Raw genomic sequence first — 18,196 nt, 5'->3', positions numbered from 1 at the left:
TCGCGTGAGTAGATTCCCTCTCCAAGGTGGTGCTTTCTTTTGTCAGTTTCTCTGATTTGTAGTGTAATGGATGACATGGATAATTCGGATTTATTGTGGTCCAGGCTCGGCGTCAGCAGCAGCCAGTTGGCTGCCTACCTCCTGTTCGCCTCGCTCGGTTAGGCTATACGCTTAGCACAAGTTCTTATATTTTTGTATACTCGATCATATTACGTGTACTTATGTTGTTATTGGTTAACTTTAGCGGTACTTATCAGAAATTGGGGATCCTAGCCTAGCCCTCTCGCTCCAATCGGTGGGTTAGGCTATTCAGGTTAGGCTTTGGCATTGTCTTAGCTCCCATCTCTCCCGACTATGTCGCTTGAGCGGGGGAGGGAGGGGTAGGCCAGTCGAGGGAGTTCCTGTTTGTTGTTCCATCCGCCTTACGGCTCATTTTCGGGTTTGCTAGGGCATCTGAAGCCCCCATCCCCTCCTCCCTCTAATGAGGGAGAGAGGAAAAATAAAAGGGGGATCTTCTTTATGCATTGCCCTTCTGCCCTATGGGTCGGTTGCTGGTTGGACTGCGTTCTGGGAATTTCTCTCCCTTCCACCCCTCTTCCTCCCTCTCCTCTCCTCCTCCTTTTACTGTCTGGGCTGCGCCTTCAGAGGAGGGTGAGAGTTTGGCGTTGCTTTAGACTAGTGCTGTTATCCTATCCTCCCCTAGTACTTTTGGTGAGTGTCATGAGTCTCCCTGCGCGCAGGAAGTCGATACATCTGTTTCGACGCCCCGTAGGGAGTTACAGTCAGTGTATGGGGGTGTCCTCCGTCCACTTGAACATAACTCTCGATTCCACCTTCTAAGTACTGCCTCCCTGACTTTGCCAGTGGTGTGTCATCTCCCCGCGTGTCGGACGTCGGTCTCTTCGATTGTCACCCCGCAGGGGACTAGTCCAGTTCCCAGTTGAGTCACCCACCCTCTTGGCCTCCGTTCTAGTGTCAACCGCTCGGCTAGTGTTTCGTTGGTTCGCTCTCCTCCGGGTCCAGCTGAACTTCGATCACCTTCAGGGTTTAAACACTTCCTCGCTGGTTCCGCTCCGCCGTCCCCGGTCCTCCCGTTGCCTTCTTACCTGTTACCACTCCGGTGGTTTTGGTTTTCAGTAGGTTGGCTTTAGTCACACCTAGTTCTCTAGCTGTATAATAACTGGAGGTAATGATTTACCCCGCCCTCCCCGCTGTAACCAAGTGACGGAGGCACGGGATCTGGGAGGGGTCCGCGCCGGAACACTATGACCAGCAGTGTACTGCTATCCTATGTTATTAACCATTTACTTACTACCGGACTCCGGCAGTAATTATACTTTAAGTTGATTTTACAGTTAAGAGTTGCATGATCCTAGGTTAAGGTCCTACTCCGTCGAACTATCTCCAGCGCTCCTTAATTTAGTGTGTGTCATGTTTTGCTCTGGTTTATCGTCCCGCCGGAATGTTCCGGCGGGTCCGGTATAAATTAATTAGCATGTTCCATTACCTGCTATAGTTTAAGGTCCCTATCTCCGCCGGTTCTACTCCGGCGCGCCTTAAATTAGTATGTTCATATACCGTCTTCCGCTTACAGACAGTACATTGTCAGGAGCCCGGGTGCACTGCAGTGCTGCACCAGCCCTATGGGCACGTTGTCTGCCGTTCCCATTCGGGCTGTGCAGTCCGGATAGACGACCTCATCGTGTGGCACCCGGACGGTGAGGTTTGCTTCGCTCTTTATGAGCTTATCCAGGACGAGTCGGTAAGCCTATAGTTACTGCCTTTAGTTTACCTGGTTGCCTCACTTGTTTCAAGTACGTTATGTTCCTGATATATTGCTTATATATCTCTTCACTGAGCGCTCGGTTATTAAGTCCCTGCTCTCTTCCAGGCCGACCAAGCTTCCCGCAGCGACGCCTTGGGTTCCCTTCGGGCCTGGGTGGCTGGTTTTGGAAGGAATGTTCCGTCGGGGAAGCCATATGTTCTGGACGAGAACATCCGTAATCTGCTTTACCCCGGCGCCCGGATCTCAGCGGCTGTTCCATCGGAAGTCGCCGCTCCTCTCATCAAGCAGATCCAGGTAGAAACCCAGCCTCCCCAGGACAAGAATTTGTACGCGGCGGTGTCAGAGGAAGTGGCGGCCATAAACCTTGACCTGGAGCTGATGAACACAGAACAGGACCAGGAGGTAGGTAGGGAGGTAAGTGAGGCAGTGGGGACAGGCTCCCTTTTTGATTCCCCTTCATCCACCACTTCTTCATTTCAGGGTTTCCAAAAGTCTTCTTACTTGGAGGACAGGGCGCAATCGGCTGTCCCCAAGTTGAAGAAGTCTTGGAAGACGAAGGGCCATAAGTCCGCAACCTCCCGCAAAGCAACCCTTTTCCCTCCGGTGAAGCCACGGGATACTAGTCCGGTGGCCTCCACAAGCACGGCCACTCCCTCTGCTAAGGGAGCGAGTTCGAGGGCAGCTAAGGCTAGCCCTCCTCACCAACCTGCCTTTGATCCGGAGGAGTTTGCCGGTATACTTCTGCAAAAGTTTACCTCGGAGGTGGATGCTAAGCTCAACAAGCTTACGGAGAGGTTGCAGAACCAGGAGAGTATGCTCTCCGGGTTCATGCGCTCCGGTGGGTCGGCGGTACATTACCCCATTCCAGATGCCTCCGCCCTCCCTCCATTTGACAAGGGAAATCCTTGGCGTTTGGCCCTTCATGCTCCCCGGCATGAAGATACCCTAACGATCGAGGGTCTAGGCACGCGCAGGCTTCAGGAGTTGGAATTCTTTCCTCCTGACCTGCTGCCCCCCTACCCAGGCTTCGCCAGGTTGACGGAGGAAGCTTGGGTAAGGACGGATAAGGTCCCGAAGGAGACAGTTATCTTCCCAAGGGACCAGGCGCAGGCTACATTGCTGCGCACATTTAATGAGTGGCAGGCGGAGAACACGAAGTTGACCCCCTTCAAGGGCAACTTCACGATGTTCTCGTTGGGTGATAGAATCCCAACCCCTTGCATGACTAAGGTGGCTCTTGCGACCGCCCAGGCATGCACGGAAGGTAAGCCGTCGCCTCAGCTCCGGGAGACTGATCCTACCTCACTGATCTTCCCCGGAGACGATGATTTCTGGAAGGATGCCCCGGCTACTTTTACATCGGGTAAGCTGGACCCAGATTGTGCATCCACCTTATTCAGTGAGCAGCTTCCCAAACTGCCAGAAGCCCTCCTGAAAGCAGAGTTTGAGACTAGGTGTCGGCTGAGCCGATCACTGAACTCCCTGTGCCTGGCGGAATCCACCTCAGTGATGTACTCCGAGGAGCCACTCTTCCAGGTCCTGACGAAGTCTCTGTTAGCAGGATTTCAGGCGGACCTGTTTGACTTCATGGTAGCGCGGATGAACTGCCGCAAGTACATCTTCGCTGACGCTACCATAAGACATGAGCCTAACAAGCTCATGAAAAGCTCCTTCTGGGGGGCTAGTATCTTCCCCGAAGGAGAGGTCAACAAAGTCCTGGCTGAGGCAACCAGGGCTAATCAGAGTCTGCGCTCCCACTGGGGTATCCCTGCTTTCGAAAGGAAAGCCCCCCGAGTCCGCCGGGCCCCAAAACAGGCCTGGTAAGAGATACAGGAGGCACAGAAGACAACACCAACAAGCCGTTGTCCAAGCTGTACCTATCTCGCCAGTTGGCCAGCCTTCTACCTCGAAGGCCCAGCCTCAACAGTTCGTGCTGGTGCAGCCAGCTCAGCACTCCCTTGCCGCGCCTACCTTCGTAACGTCTCCTGTGTATAACCCCTCCTATGAGGGCCAGGGGTCGTTTCGAGGTCTTAACAGGAACGCAAGGGGGAGTAGAGCAAGAGCCTCCTTCAGAGGCAAGGCTGCCTTGCGATCCCTCTCCCGGGGGAGAGGAGGCAAGCCTTCACCTTCCCAGTGAGACCAATCAGGTGGGCGGCAGACTTCACCTGTTCAGGGACCAGTGGACCTTCAGTCCGTGGGCCCACAGTATAGTCTCCAAAGGTTTGGGGTGGAGTTGGATCAAGGGCCCTCCCCCTCTGATCAGATTTCATCAACTGTCTTCCAAAGCTCTGTGGGACTTTCCGGCGGAATTACTCCAAAAGAGGGCCATAAAGAAAGTGAGACACCTGAAATTTCAAGGCAGGTTGTTCAGTGTTCCCAAGAAAGACTCCAGTCAACAAAGGGTAATCTTGGATCTGTCGCATCTCAATCTTTATATACAATGCAACAAATTTCGCATGCTTACAATCGCGCAGGTGCGGACTCTACTTCCTCGTGGAGCCGTCACCACCTCTATAGATCTTTCAGACACATATTATCACGTCCCGATTGCGCGGAACTTCTCTCCCTTCCTAGGTTTCAGACTGGGGAAACAAGCCTACTCGTTCAGGGTCATGCCATTCGGGCTCAACATAGCACCCAGAATTTTCACGAAGCTGGCGGAAACGGTAGTGCAGCAGTTACGGTCCCGGGGGATATCGCTGGCCGCATACCTGGACGATTGGATAATTTGGGCATCCAACACCGGGGAGTGCCGGAGAGCTACGGCCGTGGTGATCGAGTTTCTGGAATCCCTAGGCTTTCAGATAAACAGGGAGAAGTCCCGCCTAGCTCCGGAGGCTCGATTTCAGTGGCTGGGTATCCAGTGGGATCTGGTCTCACACAAGCTGTCTATTCCGCCAGCCAAACGAAGAGAGATAGCCAAAGCCACCAGGCAATTCCTCAAAGGCAGGAAAGCCTCTCGCAGAACGCAAGAAAGAATCCTGGGTTCTCTTCAGTTCGCATCTGTAACAGATCTGCTCCTAAAAGCAAAACTGAAAGACATAAACAGAGTGTGGCGGAGACGAGCCAATGTCAAGCTCAGGGACAAGGTGTCATTAATTCCTCCGGTGCTGAGGAAAAGACTCGGCCGTGGTCCACAGTCAAGGGGTCTTTCAAGTCAGTTCCCCTTCAATTCCCTCCCCAGCTCTAATAATCCACACAGACGCTTCGTTAAGCGGCTGGGGAGGGTACTCACCAAAAGAAAAGGTACAGGGTACATGGTCCACACTGTTCCGTCAGTTCCACATAAACATTTTGGAGGCGATGGCAGTGTTTCTAACTCTGAAAAAGCTTTGCCCCACCAACCAGATTCATATCAGGCTGGAGCTGGACAGCGCAGTAGTGGTGCATTGCATAAACAGAGGCGGTTCCAAATCGAGCCGGATAAACCAAGTGATGATAGCCATTTTCTCCCTGGCGGAGAAACACGGCTGGCACCTGTCAGCTACCCATCTAGCAGGAGTCCGGAATGTCATTGCAGACTCCCTGTCCAGGGCAACTCCGCTGGAGTCAGAATGGTCCCTGGACAAGGCTTCTTTCGAATGGATCCGCCGTCAGGTTCCGGGCCTTCAGGTGGACTTGTTTGCCACGGAGAGCAATCACAAACTCCCTTGTTATGTTGCTCCCAACCTGGACCCTCGAGCTCACGCTACGGATGCAATGTCAGTGGACTGGAACAAATGGCAGAAAATCTATCTGTTTCTGCCAATAAACCTGCTGATGAAGGTGTTGCACAAGCTCAGGTCATTCAAAGGTCAAGTGGCCCTGGTAGCTCCCAACTGGCCGAAGAGCAATTGGTTCCCTCTTCTTCTGGAGCTCAAACTACGGTGTCATCAACAATACCCAGGCCACAGCTGACTCAAATAGTGCAAACACGGACTGTGTCAGCTTCCTCAAGAATTCTGAATGCCCTGGCTTTATGGACTTTATGAAATTCGCCGCTCAGAGAGGTGCGGATATTGATCCCGTTAATACTCTGTTTCTGGAATCAGATAAAAGAGATTCTACCCTCAGACAGTACAATTCCGCAGTTAAAAAGTTGGCATCTTTTTTGAAGGAATCTGAAGCTCAAGTCATGACCACCAATTTGGCAATATCGTTCTTTAGGTCACTGTTTGAAAAGGGTCTGGCTCCGGCCACCATTACCACAGCGAAATCAGCTTTGAAAAAGGTGTTTTTGCATGGCTTCAAGATTGATTTAACAGATTCATATTTTTCGTCCATTCCCAGAGCATGCGCTCGTTTGAGACCAGCGACCCGTCCACATACGGTTTCCTGGTTTCTTAGCGATGTTCTAAAATTAGCCTCAGAAACTAATAACGATCAATGTTCTTACTTGAATCTGTTAAGGAAGACGTTGTTCCTAATTAGTCTAGCTTCAGGTGCCAGAATATCAGAACTGTCTGCTCTCTCTAGAGGTGCGAATCTTGTGGATTTTCTCCCGTCAGGAGAAGTTCTGCTTTCCCCAGATCAAAGGTTCTTAGCAAAAAATGAAGACCCTCAGGATAGGTGGTCCCCCTGGAAGGTTGTTCCTCTTCCACAAGACCTGTATTTATGCCCACTTGCTACCTTGAGGGCCTATTTACGGAGAACTTCTCAGTGTTTGTCTGGTCCTCTTTTTACCAGGGAAAAAGGAGGAACGCTTTCTTTAAAGGCTATCAGACAACAAATTCTATACTTCATTAAGCAAGCTAACCCGGATTCAGTCCCTAAGGTTCATGATATCCAAGCAGTGGCTACCTCCACTAATTATTTTCATAATATGAATTTTGATGAGCTTAAGAAGTATACGGGCTGGAAATCTCCATCAGTGTTTAAACGCCACTATCTGAAATCACTGGAAGCTCTGAAGTTCCCTGCGGTGGCTGTAGGGAGCATTGTCCCTCCGGCTTAAATTAACCTTTAATCCCTATTCTTTCCCCCCGGCCCGCCTGCCTCATTTACTTGCCCTGCCATTTTCTCCTGGACCAGACATGCTTCACAGCCTGGCTCCTGATATTATGATGTACAATCTTGCGGTGTTAGTTTTTAAGTTTGCGACATGTTATGTTTACTGTGATTTAGTTTTAAGTCCGGAGGTACCTTTATAAATTTTCTGTCGTTTATTTAGTTTTGGTGCCTTCCCACCATAGTATTAATTATGTACATAGTTGTTTCTCATGTCCTTTACTGTGGTATTAATTGTATCCCTAGTTATAACCAGTTTCTCTGTCTATACCTTTTGTATTTAATCATGTTTTGGGGATAATTAAAACTATTTTCAGTAATAGTGTTTTTATACATGTTCACCTAACTGTTCGTTCCTTTTAGACTTTCACCAAAGCTTAGTATGATTCTCTGTCATGATTTCACCGGCTGACACAGGGACGAGCTCAGAAAAGGGATTTTGACAAAGGAAAAATCTATTTCTGAGGGAGGCCCTGTGTCACCTGGTGACCTTCCCAGAATCTAGGTTTCCCTCCACGAGTAGGCATACCAAGCTTGTGGGGGGTGCTAGCCTGGAATGAGTACAGATGGCGCTGGGGTCGTCGGTTGGCGGGCAGGTGAGTGCGGGCGTTAGATCGGCTCCTCACGTTCCGGGGTTTTGTCATTGGGATGTCTACAGAGTGCAGTCCTGTGGCAGTGACAACAATCACTCACCCTTATCTATACCGACGTCTATTTCATAATGGATGTTCGATCTGGGGGTAGTAACCCCAGCATTCCTGATAGCTTTTTTCTCTGGTATATTTAGCAATATCTATACCTAGAAATTCGTGTTTAATAGGAATTTCACCGGGTGACACAGGGCCTCCCTCAGAAATAGATTTTTCCTTTGTCAAAATCCCTTATTCGTTTTGAAAAATAAATGCAAAGCACTTCATTGACTTCAAAAGATTAAATAGGCTAAGAAGCACCATGTAAAGCAGCTTATACTGGCTACTCCTTCCATTATGTGAGAAGAGATGAATACCAAGGCGACCATCAGGTGAGTGGGGTATTCACCTACATAAGTCAGCATTTTATTTTTCTATAAGTATTCATTCAGTACTTGGCTCTTCCATAGCTTTCAGGTACTAAAGAATAAATGAGATTCCTGTACAGTGAAATATTTTCTTTCAATACATGCAACATTTAAAATAAGCAATTTTTATCTAGGTACAATCTAACCCTTACAAAGAAACCTTGCGCAATGATGCGCTCAATCAATTAAAAAGAAGGGTTAATAAAGGAAAGCTTGAGCATGACATCACTTCCCTTCAGTGAAGACTTGTAGGGTACCATTGTATTAAACAGTTTGACCAGACCATCAAGTCAAAAACACTTGACTCTCATGGGGTTGGTCATAATAGAAAAAGACTTGATACATATTGTGAGCTGTGGTCTCCCAAAAGGGGATTATATCATCAACCTGATAATCTATAATGGTATGAATAGTTTAATCACCATACTTATGGGAGATATGCAGATTAAAACAAGTCATTGTGTTTTCCATTTGTAATGTAAGTGGGGTATTAAAAAATTAAAGACAAACTAACTCATGCTGGCATTTGCCATATTACAGTAAATACCCTATCAGTTAAAAACCCATTAACAATTACATATCAATAAGCTATTGTAACTTACTGGAAGTTTAATGAGTCCTTTCACTTTCAGCATCTTTGCCAAGTCTGTCACGAGTGGAAGAATTTCTGCAGGAACATTCACCTGTAAAGTATTTGTTATGTATCATTATCTTTTATCAAAAACACTCATAACACTGAAAAATCCATTTACTTCAGCCATAGGAAAAGGAAATAACAAGCAATACTAATTACTAGTTGTGATATGTAAGAAATTTTTCATCTGATAAAAATACTGCACATATATTTATACATAACATTACTGGACTTTAGTTCAAAACTTAAAAAAAGTTATTGAATCCATCTTCCTCTGATATGAAAAATCTTTATCTAAACTTAAAGACTTCTGAAAATACAATAATGTGTAGCCCTCCAAGCAGAGGGGTTAATAGCACATTCCCATGCAACCTATGGCATGTACCTATTACATGCCATTATGAAATTAATTCTTATTTTATTATTAACAGATATAAACCATTATCTGAAAAACAATAATTGTTAATAACCTTACGTCTCTCAAAGTAAAATAATTTTTATATTATTAATGCTACTCTGTCTTGAATGGTGCAGTGCTAACTAAGAGTAGCCATCAACTGAAGAGTTAAGACTTTGATCTTCTTTTAGAAAAGTAACTATTACTATAGGATGGCTCTACTCTTGATGTCAGGGAAGAAATCAATCACAAGACACGCTAATACAGTACTGTATTAAAAATTCTCTCATTACTGGTCTAGGCTGGAAAAGTGCCACTGTTGGTACAGTGATGGAATATAAATGGACTCAACACAGGAAGGCTCCTAACACTGGTTTAAAGTGACAATCCAGAAAATTACTATTTACCCTTCTTCCTCATCATTAATTACCAGGTCTGTGAAAGAAACATTCACCAGATTCCTATAACTTTGTCAGGGAAAGCAAGTGAAAAGCTGCTATCAAAACATGTTTTTTGATAGTGAAGCCATTGCTCATCTTCAGAGGAGCACAGAAAAGAAACTGACTAGTGATGAAATGGCCTAGCTCCCAAGAAAAGAATCCCAACTGCCAATATGAAAGCAGTCCATGGTAAAGTCCAGTGAGAGAATACCTATCCTCTTCTATTTGGGGTTCCCATAAGGGAATAAAAATTAATAAAGAAGGATAAAGAAACTGCTTGTGTTGTGTTAACCTTGTGACCATGTCAGGATGGGATAAAGGATAACCACTCCATCTAAGCAATATCTCAAATACCATGGCACCAGAGAGCCTCCTGTATTCCACTGGGGGCCAATAGAATGGATGAGAGTTCTCTGTAAGTCTAGTGCTTCTTATGGATCTCTTAGATTCCCTATTTGTGATAGCACCCCGATGCCCTGAAATTTCTTGCCTTATCTCCACTGGGAAGCGGTGGGGGGTCATAACATCAGAATCTCAGGCATTGCATCTTTCTCCTTCATCATATAGTTGACAGAGTGTGCCAAGAAACCACTCCAGCAAATTTGACAGAGCCAACAGCCGACTTAAAAATCTCTAATTACCATCTGCTTGAAAGTGGAAGAGTATCGAATTGACAAATCCAGGTACTTCATTTTCAAACTGCTTGTCAGTGGGTTTAGGCCTGGGTATTTACTGACAGTTAAACTTGGGTTCCAGTAAGTGATCTTCTTCAGAAGCAGGAGCATAACTGGTGAGGTATACATACTCCTGCTTTAACTGGGGACAGGCAGCTTAATGCCATGTGATATAGTCAGCTGAGTTATGGTCAGTAATGGTTTGTTTAGTTTGTTATTCTGTCACTGGTGGGATCACTACTTATGTTGACATTTAATTCTCCATTATATGCCATAAATATGCTGTTATTATCAACACTCTTATTTGATATATCCTGGTTTTCTGTAAAGTTTATCCATGTACAGTATTACTTTACTCATATAGTTTTTAGTTACATATATTATATGGAATGTAGTTTATGGATGGTTTTCCCATTTCTTGTCCAGTAGAAAAAATATAAATACTTTTTCTATTGGACAAGAAATGGGAAAACCACCCATAATCCACATTCCATATAATATATATAACTAAAAACTCTATGAGTAAAGAAATACGTGGATAAACTTCACAGAAAACCAGGATATAAATATATCAAATAAGAGAGGATAATAGCATAATTGTGGCATATACTGGAGAATTAAATATCAGCATAAGCAGTGATCCCACCAATGACAAAATAACAGTCTATACAAAACCATTACACACCATAACCCACCCAGCTGGCTATATCATACGGCATTAAATCCCGTCCACAACTAAAGCAGGAATTTTTTATCCGAGTTAAAGTCAAGGGTTATCAACCATTTTCTATATTCTGGATACCCATTAGGGTTTGGCAATAAAAAACAAGAAACAACACACTAACCTATATATGTATTATTCTTAGCCTAGTATAGGGTATTAAATAATCCAGATTATTATAGATCACAAATGTACAGGTTATAGAAAACCAGCAACTTATTAATATGTAAACTTAGTTAGGCTACTATTTTTGTCTAACCCAGGTTGTTTTTTGTATCTAATCCTAAGTTATTTAGTCTACTACAAGCAGTCCCTGGTTATCGGCGGGGTTCCGTTCCAACAGCACGATAAACGAAAATCGCCGATAACTGATAATCGGCAATTTTCGGCGCCTCTGTTAGGTATGTATTGGCACCCATACGTGATTATTGGTGCTGATAAGTGGAAATCGGTGCACATTGGCGCCGAAGATCGCTGATTTTTGTCGCTAGACAAGTACCGAAAAAGAAGATCGCCGATAACTGAGCCCACCGATAACCAGGGACTGCCTGTATATAAAACAATAACCCAATACTGTAATGTGTAATCTTATAGCTAGGCTATCATTTACTCTAATCTAGGATACTGCCTAATCCAGATTACTTAATTCACACTTAAAGGTATGGGTTATGTAAAACACAATTGCCTTAGTATGTAGCCTTAACGCTAGGCTACCATCTCATCTGGCACGGGTTACTACTTTCATCTAGTCCTAGATTACATGGTCTAGGCTAATGATTTAGTTAAATAATTGGATGTTTCATAAAAGATTATCACTTACCTTAATATAAGGTACTGCCTAATCCTGGATTATTTCCAAGCTTAAGTATACAGGCTATATAAGGGGAAAAATTTTGGAGACTTTATCAAATCCTAGAGTCCTTGGTGTAAACTAAGCTGCTGCCTAGGACCATAAGAGGATATGTCTTAAAAGGTTCTTACTTACCTTAACTTAGGTTACTACTTAATCCAGGTTATTTAAATCACCTTTAGGATATGTAATCCTAAGTTATAGGCTACAGACAACATATACTACAGTCTAAATTATTCTCACTGAATTTGTTAGGCTACCATCTCATGTAGGCTACTGCCTAGGCTATTGTAGATGTTGTTATCTGCAAGGATTATCTAAATAATAAATTGTGGAACAATTCTTAAGTTAAAACTTCTAAATGGAAAAAAAAGTTAAGTATACCTTAGTTTTACCAGACCACTGAGCTGATTAACAGCTCTCCTACGGCTGGCCCGAAGGATTAGACTTATTTTACGTGGCTAAGTACCAATTGGTTACTTAGCAACGGGACCTACAGCTTAGGCTATTGTAGAATCCAAACCACATTATAGCAAGAAATGAATTTCTATCACCATAAATAAATTCCTCTAACTCTTCATCAGCCGGCCGGGGGAATTGAACTCCGGCCCATCGAGTGACAGTCCGAAGCTCTACCGACTTACCCAACGAAGGGCTTACTTCTAAATGGAATTACCAATTCTTCAGATTTTGCATTTTTCACAAACAGTACACAGAAATCATGAGAAAGAGCCGAACATGTGCTCTAAAAACAAAGGCCGGTCTCCGGCTTTCATACACAAATTAACACCTGTTTCACAGTTTAAACTAACAATTTTTAACTGGAGCTTGAGAATAAGCACTTAACTTTCAAGTTTTGAGGTTTCCATGATCCTCGCTGATGAAAAAATTGGGAATCAAAGTGATTTTGTGAGGAGCACTAACTTGCTGTACACACTTCATTGGCTAGAAGAGGGTAATGGCTCCTGGTCTTTTACCTGCCTGGTCGCAAACAAGATGGCAGACGCGCAAGTGCAATAGCCACTTCTTACAGGTTTTGATGTTGGAAAACTGGGTTCAGCTTCACTGAAGATAAGGGAAAATTCCCTCTTATCTTTGAATCCATTATACTCTATCACGTGTCATAGTGTTTTCATTACAACACAATACCCGGCTATAAGACCAGGCTAAAAGATATTTCTTTGATATTAGTCTAGTCACCGTGAAGCGCTGGCACACCATGGAGGGGTAGCTCCTTGAGGATGAAGCAAGCGACTACACTATCAAAAACTAACTGGTTTTAGCTTCCGACATCACTGTATAGGCAGCAAACACTTCAAATTTAAACAGGATGACCAGACCACAAGTACATGTCCATGGTATGATGTTAGGTATTATAAACAATGGGTCATATCCATAACATAGTAGTAATGTATTAGAATATTAATTTGCAATTACTACAATAACATTGCCTTGAAGGATTTACTCACAAACTCTTCTAAACTCAATTAAGAAAAAACTAAATGGAAACCAAAACAAAATATTCCTATATATTTCTTAGTTTTTGATTACCTGGTCTAATCCCAAGCACCAGGTAAAGGTTATAGGCTACATTAGCCTGTACATAATTACAATCACTAATTATTGGAATTATCGTACCAAATTTACATAAACTCAGTATCTCTACAATATGAAGTTGTATGGAAAAGCTTACCATTACAAAAACGTACTTTTTTGTATTCCCTTCCAATAATGACATGCATCACGAAGATTTGTCTCAACACCTGTGACATTACTATCAGTCAAGTACTACCCATTGGAAGGAGATCCGCATGAGCACATTTCCTTGAACACTTGAAAAGAACCCCAATATTTAGGATAACTACAAAGGAAATACTGGCCTTTGGTAAACACAAAGACTCACAAGTCAAGCATGACTGGGCACTACTGTACTACCATTGCTGTTTCGTAAACTAACCTAATTTACAATTTTGGTAACTTCAAATTATCTGTCAATGTTGAAAGTCATTGATTACTGACTTTCATTAACAAAATAGTTGATGATGATGATGATGATGATAATGATATTAATTATTAATTATTATTATTATTATTATTATTATTATTATTATTATTATTATTATTATTATTATTATTATTATTATTATTATTCAGTAGATGAAACCTATTCATATGGAACAAGCCCACCACAGGGGCCACTGACTTGAAATTCAAGCTTCCAAAGAATATAGTGTTCATTACAAAGAAGTAAGAGGAATTAAAGGAAATACAGAAAGAAGAGATCCCACTTATTAAAAAAGAAAACATAAATTAATAAATAGGTAAATAGATAAAAATGGATTAAAATGCAAGAAGAATAGTATTAAGGTAGTAATTCATTGCATTTTCACTTGAACTTCTGAAGTTCCAACTGCACAACATCCTCTGGGAGGCTGTTCCACAGTCCAACAGTGTGAGGAGGTAAGGACCTCTGGAACTGAGAGGTTTGACAGCATTAATACTAATTACTGTATAGATTTGTCAGACAGGAAAAAACAGCACAGCAATTACAGCATAGCCTACCGATCTGCTCCTAACTTCCCACCTTGCAGGAGACCTACTGGCTCTCAATCTTAACAAATATGAGCATACCAGGTAAAATTTTAAGGAACTAAAACATTTCACTGGGTCTAAAAACTATGTACTTAGCTTGAATTTCTGGAGCAAAACTTGGGGATTAGTGAAGCCTGGTACAGACCAGTGTAATGGGGATGATAGTTGACATATGAGCTGTTGTCAAATCTGTGAGAGTAGGATTAAAGGAAAAGCAGGGCAGTCACTGTGGACTGGTGATAAAGCCCTTTAGTCCCCAGTCCTTTATATTCCATCACTGAGGCAGCAAGCACTATTCTAGCCGAGACCAACTATAACAGAATTCTTTCAGATTGGTTGGTCGGCCTTATGGAGCCCTGGGAGGGACCATGAGAGTGTAACTCCTCTGAGGACAAACAGTGGCTATGCTACAAAAAATACGAAATTTGATGAATAATATACAGTGATTCTACTACTTTGGCCTACCTTTACAAAAGAGGAGGAATGAGACTCCCCTGAATTTGCCAGCTGGGAATAAAACTCCCTCTTTGGGCAGAGGAGCTAAATGTAACACTAATCCCAAGGTTTGTCCCAAAATTTGGCTATTATTTAACTAGCTTCACAACATCAAAGGTCACAACCACCATTTGTCCCAGGGAGACAGTGAGCTGGTAAACTCCCACTTTTGGGGAGATCAAATCTTACCATGTCATCTCTACACCAAAAGGTGTGCAGAATGTTATGGAAACAAAGTTCTGATGAATTGCCTTTTAAATTACGCTTAAGTTTTTCTGTATCAGAAGCAAAGGGTATTGACACCTTTACACTCTCCCTGACACAAGTTGTTGATACCTTTACACCCCCTGGCACAAAGTAATGGCACCTTTACATTCCTCTGACTCAACCTAAGATTTTATGCCATCCAACTGCTTTCTCTTATAAGCTTTGTGCTACTGAAGTTGCAGTTGTCCTCAAATACTGTACATCAATAGCCCATTAGCCCCCTCTCTGGCCTAGTGCACACGATTTTTGGAGCTCCTAGTCCTTCCAGTAGACCATCTGATAGCCATGCAATTGCAAGAGGAGCTACAGAGTCAGCCCCATTTTTGTTGTTACCGTTAGAACCTGCCATACCTATATCAGCACATATTAAGGTTATCCAGAGTTATCTCACCAAGAGAGAGTTGTCTGCAGAAACAGTAGAGGTCATTACCACCCTTGGGGATGTGTTGACCTCCAGACTTTCCCAGGCCATGTGGTGCTTCTTCCGTAAGTGATAGTTGAAAGGCCATAGATCCTCTAAAAAAAACTGTTCTCATGATGCCTAATTTCTTATTGTATTTATGTCCATTTCCATATCCACAATACAAAGTTGCAGATATGCTCTTTCATATACATTTGAATGCAAGATTAGAAATTTGGGATTATCCAACGAGCTACATCACATATGCCAGCATTTGAGGAGGGTCCTCTGAGGCCTTTGAAGCTTCTTCCAGCATGGGATTTCCAATTAACACAAATAACTTTATTGTAGCATTTATAAGCCATTGATCATGCATCCTTAAAGAATGTAGCTACGAAAACTTTATTAATCTCAGACAGTAAGCAAACTTTCCCCCTGTATCCCCTCCAGGATCTGATGGAGTAATGGCCTATCTATGTGCCTGGTTTCACAGACAAAATTCAGGGAACTTGCTCACTCTCCCAAGCATGTAACTTCATTATTCCTGCTAATTCTATGCAAAATATGCTCAAAGTTTGACTATAAGCAAATTTCACAGGAATATAACAGGAAGAAGTTATATACCTAGTGCTTTCATACTTAATCATGCATTGCTGAGGTACAAATGAGACAGATTAGAACAGTCAAAAGTAAACAAAAGAAAAAAGAACCAACAGAAAGTTAAATGGCAATCACAATAATGTGGGATAATCCATACATAAGAAGAAACACTGTCCTTAACATAAGAGTTTTGAGATGGTAACCATATAGAAACTCAAACAGAACAAGTATAAAACAAAATACTATTTCTAGGCTTAAATTTATCAATAACTCTTTTCATTATTAATATTTAAAGTTCAGAAAGTCCAGGGCTTATCTTCAAAATACTATCCAAGTTTAACTTAATTAAAACAAGATTCAGTATTTCTTTTAACTATATTTTTGCACGGACTATTGACCTTGCTTCCCTTCACTATATATGATGATACTCTTTCAACTGTACATTTAAAGAATTTCATATTTGGCCAGTTACTGAAAAAATACTGGACTGATGTTTGATTTGCAATAACTGTGGTTTTCCCATTCATCCATAATTTTTTTCACTTATGCAACAAGAAACTTTATAATTATAACCTCAATTTTAATTTGAATACACTTTTAAAATTACCATATGATGGTAAATTTTGAATGCCCAAAATTTGTAACTTTTCAACATAAATGTTATTTTCAGTCATTTTAATATTGAGGGTTTGGTAGTAATAAACTCAAAATCAAGCTTCTGGTTGCATACATAAAATTCCTTGAAAAAACTGTGATAAAAAAAAAGATATTGGATGGACTGGAAAATCCTTAGCATTGCAAATCAAACAGCATCAATATTCAGTGAAAACTACCCGATACTGTAAGCCTTTTTAAACTGACCTTGATAACCTGTAATCTTCTATAAGCAACCCATGTACAATATGTCCTCCAATAATTAAACATTTTTCTGCCTTTGTAATAAATCTGCATATACGTCAATAATAATGATACAAGGAAAATACAGATATTTACATACATGCACGGTATACTTTACTGTGCCAACCTGATGGCTGATGTTGACGTGTTCAGCAATGCAAATAACATATACTCAAACGCATGGCTGAAAGCTAGAACTATTATAGCCAAAAAACATGTGATACAACAATATTATTCCTCAATGGTTTTATTCTGTGTATTCTGTGCATTATATTAATGTACAAGTATATACTTTATATATTTTAACATTTATTTTTATGTGATTTGGCACTTTCACTGATTTATGTATTTTACGGCACTTTGACATTTATTGCTGATGAAAAACACTGAAACTCGAAACAACTTTACAGTAATTCACTTGAACATTTGAGAGATAGTGACTGTTCTATAAACTGGAGTGAAGCAAGGTCCACAGTTCATATCCACAGAAGTCCCCACCCCACAAGGGGGTAGGAGTCTGAGAATATACTGTATCAACTGTAGCTGATTTTTTTACTGCTTACTGTCAAAATATGGTATATTTAAAATACAGTGGCTTACATCAACAGAAATAAAAGGCATTTTATATATTACTCACCTGACCAAGATACATGTAAGTAATAACAATCTGCAATGCCTTAAAATTTACTTCAGGGAAAACCACAACAATAGGTTGCTCTTCACTCACTTCGTCAAGTACTTGCTGGAATAAATGTAGTGCAATTAGTATGAATATTTGTCTGTGGTATAAGTAAGTTTAATAATTTACAAATTTATGGAAAGTACAAAATTTTAAGTAACTGGTATTATCCTAAGTACAGTAACACCCATTATTCACGTTCATAATTCACGGACTCAGCAATTAGAGGAATTTTCTGTGGAACCTATCTATAAATTATTCATGGGAAACTCACTCATTCCCGGATTTTTTCGCAGAGCAGTCCTCTGTATTTTCATATTATTTTCGTGACTAAATACTGTACTGTCTCTACATATACATTTTAAATCAAAATAGTGATTTACAATACTGCTAATTTGAGTCTCTCTAATCAATTGGTATTAACGAATCTCTGTTTGTATGTGTGTTCATAATGTTTTAAAAATGTGTAGTCAATACATCTTTGGAAGACAAGAACAAACATAAATTTTGTAAAGAGAAATGGATTAACATTCCTCAAGAGGCTAAAGATCTCTCTCTCTCTCTCTCTCTCTCTCTCTCTCTCTCTCTCTCTCTCTCTCTCTCTCTCTTGACTGGAAGGCTTAGAAGTATGTATATATATATTTTTAAAGGTACTAATGTTTAAGATGACTTTGAAATGAGATTAATACAGTAATAGGATAATTTATAGTATACTTGATGT

At 41.9% G+C, this 18,196-nt stretch overlaps 1 protein-coding gene across 3 annotated transcripts in view; it reads right to left on the bottom strand.

Annotated features, from left to right (window-relative positions):
• LOC136826033 (uncharacterized) overlaps positions 1-18,196 on the bottom strand; it is a 106,477-nt gene that overhangs the window by 71,239 nt on the left and 17,042 nt on the right. For all 3 annotated transcript variants that reach the window (XM_067082901.1, XM_067082902.1, XM_067082903.1), the window contains 2 exons: positions 17,434-17,538; positions 8,432-8,512 (listed from right to left, as the gene is read on the bottom strand). In XM_067082901.1, coding sequence (XP_066939002.1) covers positions 8,432-8,512; positions 17,434-17,538 — 186 coding nt within the window. The remainder of the gene's footprint in view (positions 1-8,431; positions 8,513-17,433; positions 17,539-18,196) is intronic.

This window comes from Macrobrachium rosenbergii, chromosome 40 (genome assembly GCF_040412425.1).
Source record: "Macrobrachium rosenbergii isolate ZJJX-2024 chromosome 40, ASM4041242v1, whole genome shotgun sequence".
Taxonomy (NCBI): domain Eukaryota; kingdom Metazoa; phylum Arthropoda; class Malacostraca; order Decapoda; family Palaemonidae; genus Macrobrachium; species Macrobrachium rosenbergii.
Note: the sequence above shows the minus strand (reverse complement) of the source record. Positions and strands in the feature narration are given on the sequence as shown.